The sequence below is a fragment of the Corvus moneduloides genome, chromosome 1 (assembly GCF_009650955.1).
Source record: "Corvus moneduloides isolate bCorMon1 chromosome 1, bCorMon1.pri, whole genome shotgun sequence".
Classification (NCBI taxonomy): Eukaryota; Metazoa; Chordata; class Aves; order Passeriformes; family Corvidae; genus Corvus; species Corvus moneduloides.
The window spans coordinates 116,347,046-116,362,465 of record NC_045476.1 but is presented as its reverse complement, the minus strand read 5'-3'; the positions used below and the strand labels follow the sequence as shown (position 1 = coordinate 116,362,465).

The window sequence follows — 15,420 nt, the reverse complement described above, 5'->3', positions numbered from 1 at the left end:
ATACAGCTAAATAAAAGCATTCATGTATCTCCTGGCAACTTATCCTCAGCACATTTTAAAAGACCCTTAAAACCTTTATGCAGCACAATGCAATTTATTACCTGCCTCTCTCCAAACTGTCTGACAACATAGCTCTTCAATATTTTTGGAAGCAAAGATGCTCCAGCTGCTTGATGCTGAAAATAATGGTGATTTGCAAAGTCTTGCCTTTTAATTTGCCAAGTACTGAATGTGTGCTTTCTTACAAAGATGATGACTCAGGTTTTCTCTGGTTTATTTTGAAAACAAAGCAGTTGGGAAACAGATCGTGGTCTCAGGGGCAAAAATATTGCTTTTGTAAAAGAAAGGGGAAAAAAAGAAAAAAAAGCAGTGAAGTAAGTAACGGCAAATACCTGTGGGGGAAAAATTGGAGAGTACTGGGGAAATAGGCTTTCGATTGGCACCGGGGAGCTTCGCAAGGGGGCTGGCTTGATGCTGCTTTCACGTTTCACAACAATGTTTAGGTGGTAGCTGGTGCTTTGATATGTGCAACTACTACTAACATTTCATAATATGGCAATCTAAGAGGTGAAATAGCTCTTGTATTTTCAAATCCATTAAGAACAGCTGCAACTCAGTGCTGATGGATACATCCTCACTTTACTAAATCAATGTCTCCTTTGTTGAGTTATATGAAGCCGTTTCATTGCCACGCAGATGGGAGATGCTAAAAAAAAAATATAAAAAATTAAAATAAAGAGGAGTTAAAATCACTTATAGCACACTATATGTTAGCATTAGCTGTCCATAGTATGAAGAAGTAATGGAAAACCAAGAAATATCATATACAAAAATAAAAGAGTGAAATAAAGATTGAATTAGCATTTGAAGTGACAGTTCTGAAATGCTAAAAAACCTTTTCTCAAAACTGCATGTTTCTGGGTGGGAGAAGGATTTCTAGGACAAGCTTTTTCCCTAAGTGAATTTTCCAAGAGTCCCAAGTGTTATTTGCCTTCTAGTTCTGTAGTGTCAATATGGATTTCTCATACCAATTTCCACATAGCCTGCCTCTACAGTAAAAACATCTTGTGTTTAGAAAACATATTAAGACATTTAAAGGAAATGTTTATTGCATTTAAACTACAGTAAAATTGTACATGGAGAAGAAGTTATTTTCTTTTAAAAAATGCCAGGTGGCCAGCATTAGGGTTACCCCACAAACTTGTTTTAAGGACTGTTTTTTAAAAAATCTTTTCTAGATGCCTAGACAGGATCCTAAGAAGCAAACGAACCCATAGATTTTCTTTGCTTCTTGGCTTTTGGGGGTATTCCAGTTTAGTCCCTAGTGAAGCCTCATGATCAAACACCTACCAAGACTCACCAAAGCACAAAGGTTTGGGTGGCCGTAAGTGAAATAACCACTTACAGGGCTACGGAGAAATAGATTGTGTTAGTCTGAAGGAGAACTGGGCTGTGGAAAACTTTAGCACAATAGCTGATTGTCAAAGAGCACAGCTCTAGCAAGCTCTCTACTTGCCAAGGGCAAGGCCAGGGGCAAGAGTAGCTTAAAAAAGAAGTGAAGAAAGACCTGAAACTATTTGCTAACGTGGTAACAAGCACTACCTCTATTGTAAACCGACTCATGGAGAAGGTTGTTTTGGTTTTTAAACTGGCATGCTAATTCTGTGGCAGATGAACTGATCTCCAAGTATTCATAAAGATAATCCTTAGTGAGGCCAGTCCATTATTAGTGTTCTGTGGGTATTACATCTTGTTTACTGACAGCAGTAATAAAATGTATTCTCCAAGTGCAGACAGAACCTATTTGAGAATCAGCCTCAAACCTTGAGTCCTAGGGGAGAATGCAGAATGCTGCCTATGCCTGTGCAGAGCTCTCAGCAGGATAAACCTCTGATTAGTGACGTGGAGGGTGGAGTGGATGTAAGTTTAATGTTATATGCCAACTCACATTAGACAGCCTTGTGCAACTCTGTCAGTTTTGGAATGCAGTTCGATTACCTTATCTAACAGGAGAGCTTGAACAATAGGATTTAAACTTCTGGAATACAACTGACTAGGCTAAATGCTATTTTTAGGAACATAGATAGGTAAGTTAACATATATATATATGATTAACTTACCTGTATGCATATAGGTTATACAGGTATATTACTTATGCATGTGTCTTCCTAGTTATGGGCACCTGCAGTGCTCTGAACACCTCACTTGCTACTCTCTGAATTCCCCCTGGCTGCTGAGTTGTTTCCAGTTGATGTGTGTAATATGGATGCTCCGTATACATTTTTCCCCTCCAACCTCACTACAAGTTCTTTATGTCCTTTATACTTACTATTCATATACCGGGCTGCATATTCATCTGCAAGTCTGTCAACATAGTTCACCTCCTGTGATCAGAAAATGGTGATTAAATGAACATCCAAGTAGAGAAGCTGTCAACCTGGTGTTCATCTTTTTTAAAGTTAAAAAAATATTCAATTACCTTTCACATTCATATGTCTCTGAAAAGGTCTTAAAAAAAGAGTGGCTTCCACGGTCTTAAGACAGAATCAAAGGTCAATGCCAATCACGTAATTTTTAGCATTTATGGGAATAAAGAAAAATAATCTCTGTAAAAAAAGTTTATGCTGCAAACCCTGCAGTTCTCTATCTTCTAGGGTGGGTTGTAACAGCTCCTAAAAGGAGCTTGGCTGGGGCATTTAGATTTTAACCACAACAAGGTATTGTTTCTTTTAGCTATCTGTTTCAGCATCTGGTCAATCTCATGGGAAGGTCTTTGAGACTTTGTTTCAGGATTAGGTTATATATAAAGTATGACAACGGAAAAAAACCACGACCAAACCTTATTTATATCCTCTTACGTGCATAGGAAAAAAAAAAAAAGCAGAATTTTATATATGTGCCATCGACGTAAGAGGGAACATAATCCGCTCTCAAACTACAGAGTGAGCATAACTTCTTGTAGCGTGTGCAACAACTTTGACCTCCGCGTAATTACTCCAGGTTTACATCAATATAACAGTACCGGGTTTCTCTTCACTTATTTTCCGGGAGTGGCAGGCTCTCTTCCCGCAGTGCTTATTTATTTCGAACTGGCCTAATTTGCTCAACAATTTGCACATCCTTTCTTTAGCATCCCACATTTTCCCGGACGGCGAGAGCAGGGGCTGTCCGGGACGCCCCGTCCGTGGCCATCTGTCTCTGCCCCAGGAGAGCGGCCACGGGGCTCGGCGCCGCCCAGCACTGGAGGGCACCGAGCCCCCCAAAGGGAACCACCACGGCTGGGACCCGGCGCTGAGCAATTGCTTACGGATGAGTAAGCAGCAAATGTGGTAACTCAGGCCAACAGCTCTGCAATTAGGGCTATAATTTCAGGTGTAGCCAGCAGTCGTAATGAATATTTATTTCGTCGTACCAAATAAAAGAAATCGCCCAGCTAAATAGCACGGGGAGTCCTGTGGGGTGGTTTGGTTTGGAGAGTGTGGGTGCTACTAGCGGGGAGCCACCTCGTCCCCTCCCGTCCCGAGTGGGACAGGCTCCCTCTCCCCGCGGTGCGCGGCCGTAGGCTTATGCCCTCCTTCCTGCCCGAGCCCAGCCCGGCCAAGGACCCTTCCCGGGAAGGAAGGGTAAGGAAGGCAGTGTGCAGCCAGCCGCCTTCCTGGGGCAGAGCCGGGCGGGGGATGGAGCGCCCCGCGGGAGCGCACGGGGCGGGGGGCGCGGGCCGGCGCGGGCAGGCTGAGCCGGGGGTCCGCGCCCCCCGCCCGCGCTGCGCTGCTCCGGGGCTCCCCTCTGCGGAAACCCCCGCAAAGTGGCCCTATTGGGTCCGGCGGCCCCGCGCCCCGGCGCGGCTGCGGGAGTCCCCTCGGGTTTTGCTCCGTCGCTGGAGAGGGTAGCGGAGGAAGAACGCGAGCACGATGGGAGGCAGCGGCGGCACGGGGGGGCCGAGGGCCCTCCGGCTGCCCTGAGGTCTTCAGCCCCAGGAGCAAGAGGGCGGCTCGGAGCGCCCGTCAGCCCCCGAGTCCTTATTGCTCCCTCTCGGCAGCCAGCCTCGCCGGGGCTCCCGCAAGCCAAGCGAGCGCCGCGGCTACCGGCTGTTCCCGGGCGGACTCCAAGCCGCACGGATGCAATGCCCCGAGCGTCCGTCTCCTCCCGAGCCCCTCGACCGAAATCCGGGCGCCCGATTAAAGGTGCGAGGTCGGCGGCAGGCGATGTCGCGGCAGTACGGCAGGCGGGGAACGGGGCCGGGTCCTCCGCCCGCTCCCCGGCAGCATCCTATCGAGGTCTGAGCCGTGCTGCGGACAAGCACAGCCTGAGTCTTTTGTGTGTGCGTGTGTTTGGGTTTTGTTTGGGGGGTTTTTGGTTGGTTTTTTTTTTTTTCTTTTCTTCCCTTTGCGGTTTGTTTTTTTTTTTTTTCTTTTTGGTCTATGTTTAAGTTACTGTGGAATGAGGAGGTGCGAGGCGTCGTAGCAGCTCGGTGGCGGTCCGTCCCTACCGAAAGAGCCGCTCCACACGCGGAGTGCTTTCTTTTTCGGGGATGGGGAGGTGGGACGGGCGCCGGGGGTGGCGGGGGAACCTCCGGGCCGGGGCGCACCTGCCCGGCCGTTCCCCGCCGCGCCCGGCGCCCATCAGCGTTGCTCGACGGGACGGACCCGAGGCGAGCGGCGGGCGCCGTAAGTACCGCTCCCTTCCCCGCGGTACCCCCTGAGCGCGACTCAGCCTCCTCCCCATCCATCCCAACCTCTCCCGCCCCTTCCCCGCCGCCTCCACTGGGAGCGCGGCCCCTTTAAGAGCCCGGCTTTGCCTCCCGGTAGCTGAAGGTCATTAAAACACAAAAGCGCTCCAGCGCTGCGGTCCAATATAGCGCATGCGCCCTGCCCGAGGACTGGCAGGGAGACGGCAATATGGCGAGAATGCCTGGCAGCGGCGGCGGCGGCGGAGAGTGGAGCGGCGGCGGCGGAGGGGGCGGCGGGCGCGGCGGAGGCGGCGGGAACAATGCGGGGGACCGGCCGTCCGGCCGCGGCGTCGCCCCCCGCCCGCACCGCTACTGCAGCGCCGGCGAGGAGGAGGAGGGCGAGGAGGAGGATGAGATCCAGGAGGTGCAGATAACGGGGGACGAGGAGGAGGAGGACGGAGCCGATGGGGGGCTGCTGCTGGACGAGGAGGAGGAGGAGGAAGAGGAGATGGGTCTGGAGTGGGACGGCGAGGAGGAGACGGAGCCGCTGCCGCCCGCCCCGGGCCGTACGCCGGGCGGCGGCAGCAGCGGCGTCGGGGCTGCCCCGGGGGGCGCCGCGGCGGCTGCCCCGGGGGGCGGCGGCGGCGGCGGCCCCGGGGGGGCGGCGGAGGACGCGGAGCTGGAGGCGGCCCTGCTGCTGCAGCGGCCGGAGCGGGCGCGGCTGAGCGAGAACACGCGGCTGGCCACCCGCTACGCCGTGCGCATCTTCCGCGAGTACCTGAGCGAGAAGGCGCAGAGCCCCGACTTCGAGACGATGGACAAGGGGGCGCTCTGCCGGGTCCTGCGCTCGTTCTACGCCGAGGCGCGCTCTAAGAGCGGGCAGCTCTACTCTAAGTCCTCCCTCATCAGCATCCGCAGCTCCCTCAACCGCTACCTCAACGAGCCGCCCTACTGCCGCACCCTCGACCTCACCAAGGACCCTGAGCTCCGCGCCGCCAACCTCACCCTGGCCGCTGTCATCCGCAAGCTGGAGGAGCAGGGTGCCGGGCCGGTGGTGCAGAAGCAGGCCATCACCCGCGCCGACCTCCGCAAGCTCTACACGTGCAGCGTGTTCAGCACTCAGAGCCCCTTCGGGCTCCTCAACAAGGTCTGGTTTGAGACCTGCATGTACTTCTGCACCCGGGGCCGGGAGAACCAGCGGGAGCTGGAGGAGGACTCATTTGGGCTGGCTGTGGATGAGGACGGACGCAAGTTCGTCTACTTCAAGGCGCTGGGGCCCTACCACAAGTCGCGCTCTTCCTCCTGGAGCAAGAAGCGGGCGGAGAGCAGCGATGAGGAGAACCTGCCCCGCATGTATGAGACTGGCACAGAGTTCTGCCCCTACGCCAGCTTTGTCAAGTACCTCTCCAAGCGCAACCCCCTCTGCAAGGCCTTCTTCCAGCGCCCGCGGGACCACTGCAGTGAGGGTGACATCACCTGGTATGAGAACAAGGCCATTGGGAAGAACCTCCTGGGTACCCGCATGCAGATGCTCTCCAAGGCGGCCAAGCTCTCCAAGACCTACACCAACCACTGCATTGGTGCCGTCTCCATTGCCACCCTCAACAGTATCGCTGGCATTGGCACCAAGCTGGGAGGACTGCAGCCACCCCACCACCACCACCACCCCCCTCCCCACCACCACCACCTCCTCCACCACCCCGCTGGCGGGGGCTGCTACACCCCTGCCGCCCTCAATGGTGGACCTCGGCCGCGGCCACCCGCTGCCAACCCCTATGTGCTGCCCAAAGATGGTGACGCTGTGCCAGTGAAAGCGGAAGCGGCCGCGGTGGCCCCGGCCAAGCGGGCGCTCTACGAGGCAGTGTTCCCGGCAGGGGCTGCGGCCGGCGGTGATGCATGTGGGCCCTCTGCCTCCCCCAAAAGACTCTGCCGCCGCCCCGCTGAGCCCCTGGATGCCGCTGCGCCCGCCGTGGTGGTGGTCTCAGTGAAACATGACCCCTTGCCTCACCTCCTCCCCGAAGCAAACGGGCACAGAAGCACCACCTCACCCACAGTAGTTTCACCTGCTATTGTTTCCCCCACACAGGTAACCGGCAAAAGAAAAAGGAAAAAAAAAGTGGCAACCCCTCACCCTGCCCCACATAGTCTGCACTGCCCCCCCTCCTTTCTTCCCCCAAGGCTGGGCACTGAGGCACACTGCCAGCTTTGGGGTGGCTCTTGGGGTCACGCTCACTCTTCAGGCACCCAAAGAGCCCGGATGCAAGTTATCCAACTTACTTGCCCCTCCAATCTCCTCACGCCCCGCCACAGGTCCGGTGGCCACTCACTATGTGCTTGGGTGTCGGACTTGAATGGTGCCTGGGTGCTGCCGTGCTCTCCCTCAGCAGCAGCACCGACAGCTCAGCCCTATGGGCTCCCCTTTTCCTCCTTTTTATTTCTTTTCCCCCCTCTTTTTATTTGTCTTTTTGTGGGAGATGTGACTTATGAAAGTCGGGCCAGAATAGTAGATAGGGGCATCAGGTATCATTAGTGTGTGTGGTGTTCTTGATGTGCTAATGAACTATTTGAATAACCTCAAATGCAGGAAACAGCCGGGAGAATACTCAATTACACACTAGTAATGAGGGTGTAATTTTAAACTTCAGAAGTTAACAAGAGGGTTAATATGGCAATTGCATTCATCTTGTATTTGTTTATTTAAAATAGCTTTGTTTCCTGGCAGTGATCCTTTTTTTTTTTTTTTTTTTTTTAAAGGCAAATTGGCTTTACTTGAATTAGTTACCATAGTGGCGAAATATACAGTAAGAGCACAATTAAACGGGTTTAGGTGCAGCTTAGCTGTGGAATGAGCCCAAATTCGTTAGATGTGTTTCATTAAGGTAAAAACCAGTGTTGTCAAAAACGCTGTTGAGCTGTGCCTTAATGTGTGCCTTGCGGAGCCCCCTCTGCTGTGTGCCAGCACGTGCTGGTGCCTGCTCCCCATCCCCTCCAAAAGTACTTTCCTCTCGGGTGTTTGAGCGCTGGAGCTAAATTACTTCAATTAAAGACTCACTGCACCTCTGCAATTGGCTTGAAGTTTGGAAGTCATTCTAACTAAATCTGTAAAGTGTATGCAGTTACGTTGTGCCCCATAAAATACCGTGTTTCAGGCAAGAACTTTACTGCTGGCCGCCCTACATGATTACAAAACCCCTCTGACATTCTTGTGTCAAGTAATAACAGGGATCGCAGTCGTCAGCCAGAGCGCGCGGCGCTGGGCAAGCACAGGTATATGACATGCCTGAGCTGTTTCCCGAGTGGAAATACCAGTTCTGGACAGACTGACCCTTTCAAAGAGTTTGCCAACTAATCAACCAGCCTGAAGGCTAATTGGGGTGGGGAGGGGGAGGGCAGGGCTCCCAGTGAATGCCTGCATAAGCGTCTATGTTCTTTAAGATACCTGCGACCTCTCCTTTCTTTTAGGGAGGCTTTTTTTGGACCACTTCAGTGGAGTACTGTAGCTTGATCTCCTGCTGTGTGTATCTGGTGTCTCTGAATGGCTTAGAGGCTTGATTATGTGCAGATAATGTTTTTGTTCTAGCTCATTATTTCAGGTAAAAGCAAATGCTCCTCGCTGTATTTAACCCTAGATTCCTCTTTCCCTTGCTTTTAATGACCGTGAAAGTAATTTCGAAACTTTAGCTTTTTAGGAGGAGCACCGAACGTTCGTCTGGCAAGGGGAAGAGGGAACTGGGCAGAGCAGTCAGTGGTCACAGTGTGTGCGTGTCTTTAACCTGTTAAACGAGGTGTCTTGGTACTTTCAGTTGTCAGACTAGAGAACTCGATCTCTAAGCTGGCCCACAAATCTCTTCACACTTGCATAAAGCTTAGGCGAGGAGAAATCCAGCTGCTGTAGTGTTTGTTGCAAAGCTGTGCTTCCTCCGGGAAGCGTTCGGAGCTGTAATTCTCGTTAACAGCCGGCTATGGGGAGAAAGGGAGAAACAGCGAAGAGAGAGTACAACAGGCATCTGCTGTTTTCCTAAGTGTATTAAGAAAGAAAATGAGCAATCAGCAAGGGTACTAGAACTAGGCAGTGTGGGTTTTTTTCAGTAATTATATGGAAATGTTCACCTCTATGCACAGTTTCATGAGTTAAACAAGGTGCCCAGTCACTTTTGTACCTGAATTTTGCCTTTGCTACAAACCTCATTCATTTAAATCTTTGAGAAAGAGAAATGTCTCTCTCTTTTTTTTTCATCACCAATTTTTCTTGTGTCAATTTTAACTTTTGCACTTCTGGGGTGTGACAAAGTGAAAAAATACTGGCTGTGGAATGGATTTCCTTGGCAGAATGTTAATGCTGAACTTTTTCTCTCTAGCTACCTTTTATGATACTTACACTAATCGAGGTCCAGGGCATTTCCTGGGGAAATTAATGACTGGCTGGAATTAATGGCCCAAGGCATTGCCTCAAGCCATTGACTCTCCCAGCCGGTCATTAATCCCCAGGAAATGTCCTGGCCCTCAATCGTTATTGCCTAATTATAAGCAAAGAGTTTCTAGGCCTTTTTACTGAATATATCTCATCAAGTACCATGACACTAAATTCCACTGTTGACAAATATTACTGATTCCTTGAAAACACCAAGGTCATAAGTTTGTGGTTTGTTGGTTGTCTTCGTAGTTAGTCTTCCAGAGGAAAGATTCTGGTGAGCTCATGGATTTGTGCAATGCTCTGGTGAAAAAATGGTGGCATAATATGTGGGTTTCTTAGCATCTTTATACTGTGTGCCTTTTTTTTTTTTTTTTTAATAGCACTAAACAAAATGTGGAAAAGATTAAATGAAAGCACTAAATGGGGTGTCTTCAATTTGCACTATCTGAGCAAGAATGGTAATTTTATGCTTTTATGTTGTAGCTCCTGTTTTTTGTTTTAGCCTCAAAATGTCTTTTCAACACTGGGTTTGTAGGAGCCTCTTCCAGAGCTCAGAAAAAGTACATTAAATGTTCATCTTGATCCAACTGTTGCTTTAGGTTTTAGCCTTAAGAGCAGCATTTATAGTGTATTTTAAGCATACACCACTGCCATCATGGCACAACTTTCCTTTCAGTCCTTATTTGCTCTGAAGTGTAGCAATTTTCCTGCCACTGACAGCAGTGCTTCAGTTCAAGTTGATGACAGAGAGATGTAATTTGGCTGTTGTTCATCTCCCATATTGCTGAAAGATGAACAATAGCTAAAGCTTAAACTTTTGATGCTACAATGTGGTGGTAGCTTTTGGGCTTTATGGATCTGGTACATGCTGAACTTACTACAGCAGTAATACCCAAAAATAGGTGTAGGAAAATAGTTTGGCCTCTGCCATGGGGGAGGAGAGTTGCCTGTCACTTGTAAATGCTTTGGTTATGTTTGTTGTGTAGCTTGATTTGGTTTCTCTGGGCTGTTTGTGAAGAATTTATCAGCTATTAAGATAACTACCAAAAGCTTAGTCATTAAAACCTGAGCCGTGTGCATTTATCTTAGCTGTTTGGGGGAATCCTGAAATGCTTTTTTTTTTTTTTTTTTTCTTGTGCTTTAAATTCAGAGTTGCCCTTTTTGCTGTCTTTTGATCTGGCACATGTCTTTTCATTGCCTTACACTCTCTTTGAAGGGCTGACTTTGACCCGAACCAGAAATCTAGTTCTTACTGCAGGTTTTGCAAAAGAAGGCAGAACAATAGCACATGAGGAATATGAGTAGGCAGTAAGGCACAACCCAGGGCAAATCAAACGTAGCTAATAAGTCTAGCCCTTTTTAGTCTTGGGTTTTCGAGGAGGTGGATAAGAATCTGTCTGCTTGATCTTTGATCTGGGAACATCCTGCACTTTCGTTAAATGGCGACAAAAAAGACTTGTGTTTTGTACAAGTATCTCTAGTACTCTGACCAGAATCGTTGCTAGGTGCTTTCCTGGTGTGCAGGGCAGGGGAGCTCATCAGGTAGCTTCAGGGGAGGATGCTTAGGATCGCGGTGTAAGGATGCTAGGCTTTATTTCTGCCAGGGTAATAGATGAAGCAATATCCCTATCTTAAGGGCTTGAAGTACAGTAGCTATTAAGACTGATGACTGCTAAATACCTTGTTAGTTCTTGTGACAGTGCTAGTGTTGATCAGATTTCAGAGGTTAGTGCTGGCTACCCTACTGTGTAGTTAGTGCCCATCTCTTTGATTACTGGATTATCCCAGGTTGCAGGAAAATCCAGGATTTGCTAGGTGTCTTTTTTAAGAGAAGCACTGAGGTTAAAATCTTAGAAGGTGAAGGTTAAAGAAACTTTAAAATGTGCTTAAAGAAACTGTATCTACCTTAGAGACTACTGTTTGTTACTTTGTTACTTATGGGTTTTTTTAATGAGGAGGCTCTTTCATTTTCTACTAAATTACAGGTGGAAACTAGAACTGTAGAAGGGGCTATTACACCTGATAGTCATCAAAATTGCTCTGAAATCCTTGGAGGGCAGGAGGATAAGGTAGTAGTGGTGTCAGGTATGGTCCCCAAAGCTTTCTTATCAATCCCCACGGTGAAATGCATGAATTCTGGCTGTTGTTGTCTTGGGTGGAGGTCAGTGTTGTTTGTAAGTGAGTGCTTCTAAAGATTGTTGAAGAGAGGTAGGGTTTTTCATTTTAAGAAAGTAGGATATCCCGGGCTATGTTCCTTATAATGAACATGAGGCTTGGTAGGCATGTGAGCATTTCCCAAGATGAGCACAGGGCAAGCAGAATAGAGATTAGGCTTAGTGACCTCATATACGGCTTTAGGGGCAGTACCTGAACTGAAAGGAATGAAGGGAACTGTTTTTTCTTTCCTAGACTGAGGTTGGTTCATTTTGGATTGGCTGTTAGGGAGAGAGTTGATGTAAGGTGACTTGGGAGAGTATCTCAGAGAAGATCCAAGAGCGGTGTTTTGATATGCGCCTTTAGAATGGTGGCCGTGGAGCTAAAGGTCCAATACTGTCTTTGTAGGTCCTCATGGTTGCCTTGGCATGGTATGTTGGGGGTATCAACTTGGGTAACTATTTCAGCTGGTGACTTCTACTATCACTTAATTTTTCAAAATATCTTTCCTTTTTAGAAATTAAACTTGTTTTATTTAGTTATATCAGCCTTCAGCAATAGCAAGAATGCAAGAGGTGACTAGTTCCTTGTAGCTCAAATGAAGATAACCTTTTTAATACAATCAGGAAAAAAAACAACATCACTGAAGTGCTGCTGTATTTTGGCACTCTTTTGCATCCTATGGAATCTGAAATGACTATGTTGGTACTCTATGCACATCAAAGATAAAACGCACAAGCTTAAAGGCAGCAGAGAGCTGATCTTTTTTCTTTCTTTTTTTTTTTTTAAATAAAAAGTATTCTGTGATTATCCTGTAAAAGATTTCCCATTGCCCACTGCTCTGCTTCTAGAGAGCAAGAGATCAGAAACTGCTCAGTCTAATTGGTGAGTCTGTATGACAGGGAGCTGCCTTATTTCATGTATGGTGTAGAAATAAATGAGTGCTTAAACCCTTTGAAACACACCACTACTGCAAAAGCCATAGGCTGTAATTAAATTGAATGTAGGGTTGTATTGTCTTGTGCCCTTGGCTATAAACTTGATAACAGGCCATGGTACCCCCACTATTGTGTTCCAAGCTGGAACCTAATTAGAGATGTTGTAGATTTTCAGTCACTTTCAAAGCCCTTCTGTTCATCTTTTTCCCTGTGTCCTTTTTGTATTATTTTGCTTTTCTGTTTCTGAAGCAACAAATGCACCCTTCTTTTCAGAAGGAAATTAAGGGCATGTAGCCAAATATGTATGTGCAAGATAATTTTTTTATCACAATTTGGATTCAAGGGACAAGTGTTGGTAACTGCATTTTATCTGATGTAGAAGAGATTTGTTAGTGTTGAGACAGTAAAAATATATAATCATGTTTCCAGGGAATGCTTTCTAAGTCTCTCCCAGGCATTTGAGAGGAGAATAAGGAAGGGATTGGAACTTCTCATAATACCTTGATCTAAAAGTAACATTGGAAGATGTAAAATTGAATTCTCTTCTGGTTGTTTTTTGGGTATTATCAACAAGGAAAGATGGCTTTTCTGGGCTTTTAGAAATTTACATGCTTTGCACTGAGCCAGTTTTAGTTGATCTGAAAACCTTCAAACTTGCTAAGGACTTAATCCCCAATGAGAACAAGTACCTTTGTTGTGTTCTTAATGCAACTTTTAGTTTCGAAAGTGATCAAAATTGTAGTGCACAAGTGTATTATAAACATTTCCAATAAATTCTTAGCTAATTGTTAAGCTTACCTACTTTATGCACCTGTACACTTCTGTAGCTAGGGCTGATCATTTTAATGAAATGGAAATTGAGTGAAATTTTAAAGCCGTATTCATTTTACCAATGTATGGAATTTTTATTTTTCAGTGTATGTTTAGGGCACATCTGCTCCATGTAGCACAGTTCTGAGCTAGCTGCTCGGGACTTCTGACTTGCTTCAAGTCCTAGTCTAAGTGTTCTGATGTGGTTTGCAGTGTTCTTGGTACTTAAAATAGGTCGTGTAGTCTGAATAATGCATTATTGTGTGACTTCTGGAAAGAGGTAGTCGCTTCTCTTCAAACAGTGGTACCAGCTGTAGGAAACCAATCCTTCCCCAAGGTGGGGGCAGGAGATGAGGACTGAGTGGAGCTTTTTTGGTAGTGGGGGTAGCTTGTGGTGGGAGGGAGGTTGTTTGGTAGGTGCTGTTCAGGTAACAGAGGCTGGAGCACTTGTCTGTGTAAAGGGAAGAGAGCAGAAATCCCTTTACAGGAGGAAAGGTGTGAAGCTGAATTTTGGCTTTCCTTTCTTTTTCCTTACCCAAAAAGTCTTGTGGAGGAGCTGGGGTGCTTTCTGAGCTGAACTTATCTCTACCACAGTGCTTCATTTCCCACTCTCCTCCTCAAAGTCCGCAGGGACCAGGTCTGATGATGCTGTCATTTGTTTTAGTTTGGGTTTTGATATCAGGAGTGAGAGGGAGAGAAGCCTGTGTAGTTGAGACTCCTGTGCTTGGTAGCTCTAATGAAGGAGCCACAGCTCTCAGGCTCCCTGGCGAATTGACACCTGTGTACTCTGTTACTAATTCTGTGTCAGTCTGTCAGAAATGTAATGCATAAATGAATTACTTCCCTAAAACACCTTTATTTTAAGCTTTTTTTTGCGTGTATGTGTCTGCTTATGTTTATTCAAAGTTAAAGATTGCTGGAAAAATTTCAAGAGTGATTTCTCAACACCCTTCAGCTGAATCCTGAGCTTTTACTCACCATATATGTGTGATAAATTTAGCTGCTTCTTTCGCCGCTGTTGATTTTTCTCTGTGTGGTTCTAGTGGGCTTCAAAAGCGGCAGAAGGAGGTTGGGCTGCAGTAAGGGCAGTGCCTGATGCCTTGGCTTTGAGTTATTGAAATCCAGTGTAGTCATACTGAGCTCTTACTCTGATCCAGGGTCACTGGAGGGGAAGCTTGTCCTCACCTTACTGGTGAGAGCTCTTGTTTCATGGGTGAGGTGTCTGCAGTGCCCACAAAGGAACAGCATTGAAACTCTTGAGCTCGATAGCACCAGTGGTTAATTACCGAGCATCCTGTGGCTGAAAGCTCCCCTGGAGAAGCAGCAGCGGAAGCGTGTGGTGTGTCTGGCCGGGGTGGGGGGTGGGAGCACGGGTGTGTGGGTTTAGCAGGAGAGAGAAGGGGAAACCTGCTCGCCTTGTCCTCCTCGCTTCATTTCTACTTGGGGTGGCTTGAGACTCTTTTTGACCTTGTGCCTGAAATGCAGGGAAGAGGAGAAGCAAGGAAGATGAAGTGAACTTAAATAGCTTCCTTCCTTCCTTCTTACAAGGGCTGGCTGCTTTACCTGTGACATGCCTGATAAATTCCTTCCCTTGCGTTGAAATCGCCCCATTCAGAAGAATTCGAGTCATCTGAAGTGCTGTAATTAACCCATCTAGTTTTGATGCCAAATTGGGAGGACCTAGCTGAGAGTTGGGTTGACAAGTTGGAAAGTGTAAATGGGAGCACAGATGTCGTAACAGAATCCTATGGCTGTAGTACAAACTGTGTTTGAAATTCAGATGAAGAGGGAGCCTGCTTCAGTTGATTGCCTTTTTGAGGGTTTCCCCATGTTTCTAATGATTTTATAACTAGCAGCAGTGGCTAGTCACAAAAAAAGCTTGCTTGCTATTCCTCCTTATCTTAGATATGACAGTGACACCACCAAAACTGGCTGTTTGTGGTAATGCTTTTTGCAGGCTTTTATCAAGTTGGTCAGTGCTAGTTTCCATCTTGGGTTTAGAAAATGTCGTGTCTTTCTTGTCATCATACCGTAGTTTCTGGAAGCTCTCCCCAGACTATTGCAAGACCAGGTTCACATTTTGTTTAAGTTTTTAAAATACTTTTTAAGGGATGGGGGAAATAATAAGATGCTCTAAGCTTGTGGGGTTTGGCTAGTCAGCAGTTCAGAAAGAACTGTTTAGCTTTTCAGTTCATTTTCTCTTTTCTCTTAATTTAGTAATGCTGAAGTATGTATCTTGCTGGTTATCTCTTCAAAAATAGAGTTTCCCTGAAAAAAAAAAAAACCACTTTCTCTGCAAACACACACTGATCAGTGACTGATAAACTTGGGAGTGGAGAAGTAATTGTTCTTTGAGGAAGAACAGATAAGGCAAAGCTATGTGGTCCATGAAACCATGTGAAGAAAACTTAAGTGCTCTAGAACTTACTGATGCT

The 15,420-nt window shown here is 47.3% G+C and overlaps 1 protein-coding gene and 1 long non-coding RNA gene across 4 annotated transcripts in view; one reads left to right on the top strand and one right to left on the bottom strand.

Annotated features, from left to right (window-relative positions):
- Positions 1 to 257: 257 nt before the first annotated feature.
- On the bottom strand, positions 258 to 3,664 carry LOC116450992. The gene is made up of 2 exons (XR_004243039.1): positions 2,330 to 3,664; positions 258 to 706 (listed from the first exon to the last, which is right to left on the bottom strand). It is a non-coding gene; the product is annotated as an uncharacterized LOC116450992 (long non-coding RNA).
- Positions 3,665 to 3,820: 156 nt separating this feature from the next.
- The window catches only part of KCTD1 (potassium channel tetramerization domain containing 1), a 69,379-nt gene continuing 57,779 nt past the window's right edge, over positions 3,821 to 15,420 (top strand). Inside the window, exon 1 of one of the 3 annotated variants that reach the window (XM_032123936.1) lies at positions 3,821 to 4,184. In XM_032123936.1, the coding sequence (XP_031979827.1) occupies positions 4,119 to 4,184 (66 nt within the window). In that variant the 5' untranslated portion in view covers positions 3,821 to 4,118. Of the gene's footprint in view, positions 4,185 to 4,551; positions 4,668 to 4,868; positions 6,756 to 15,420 lie in introns of those variants that run through there. The other 2 variants (XM_032123927.1, XM_032123918.1) reach the window with 2 other exon arrangements.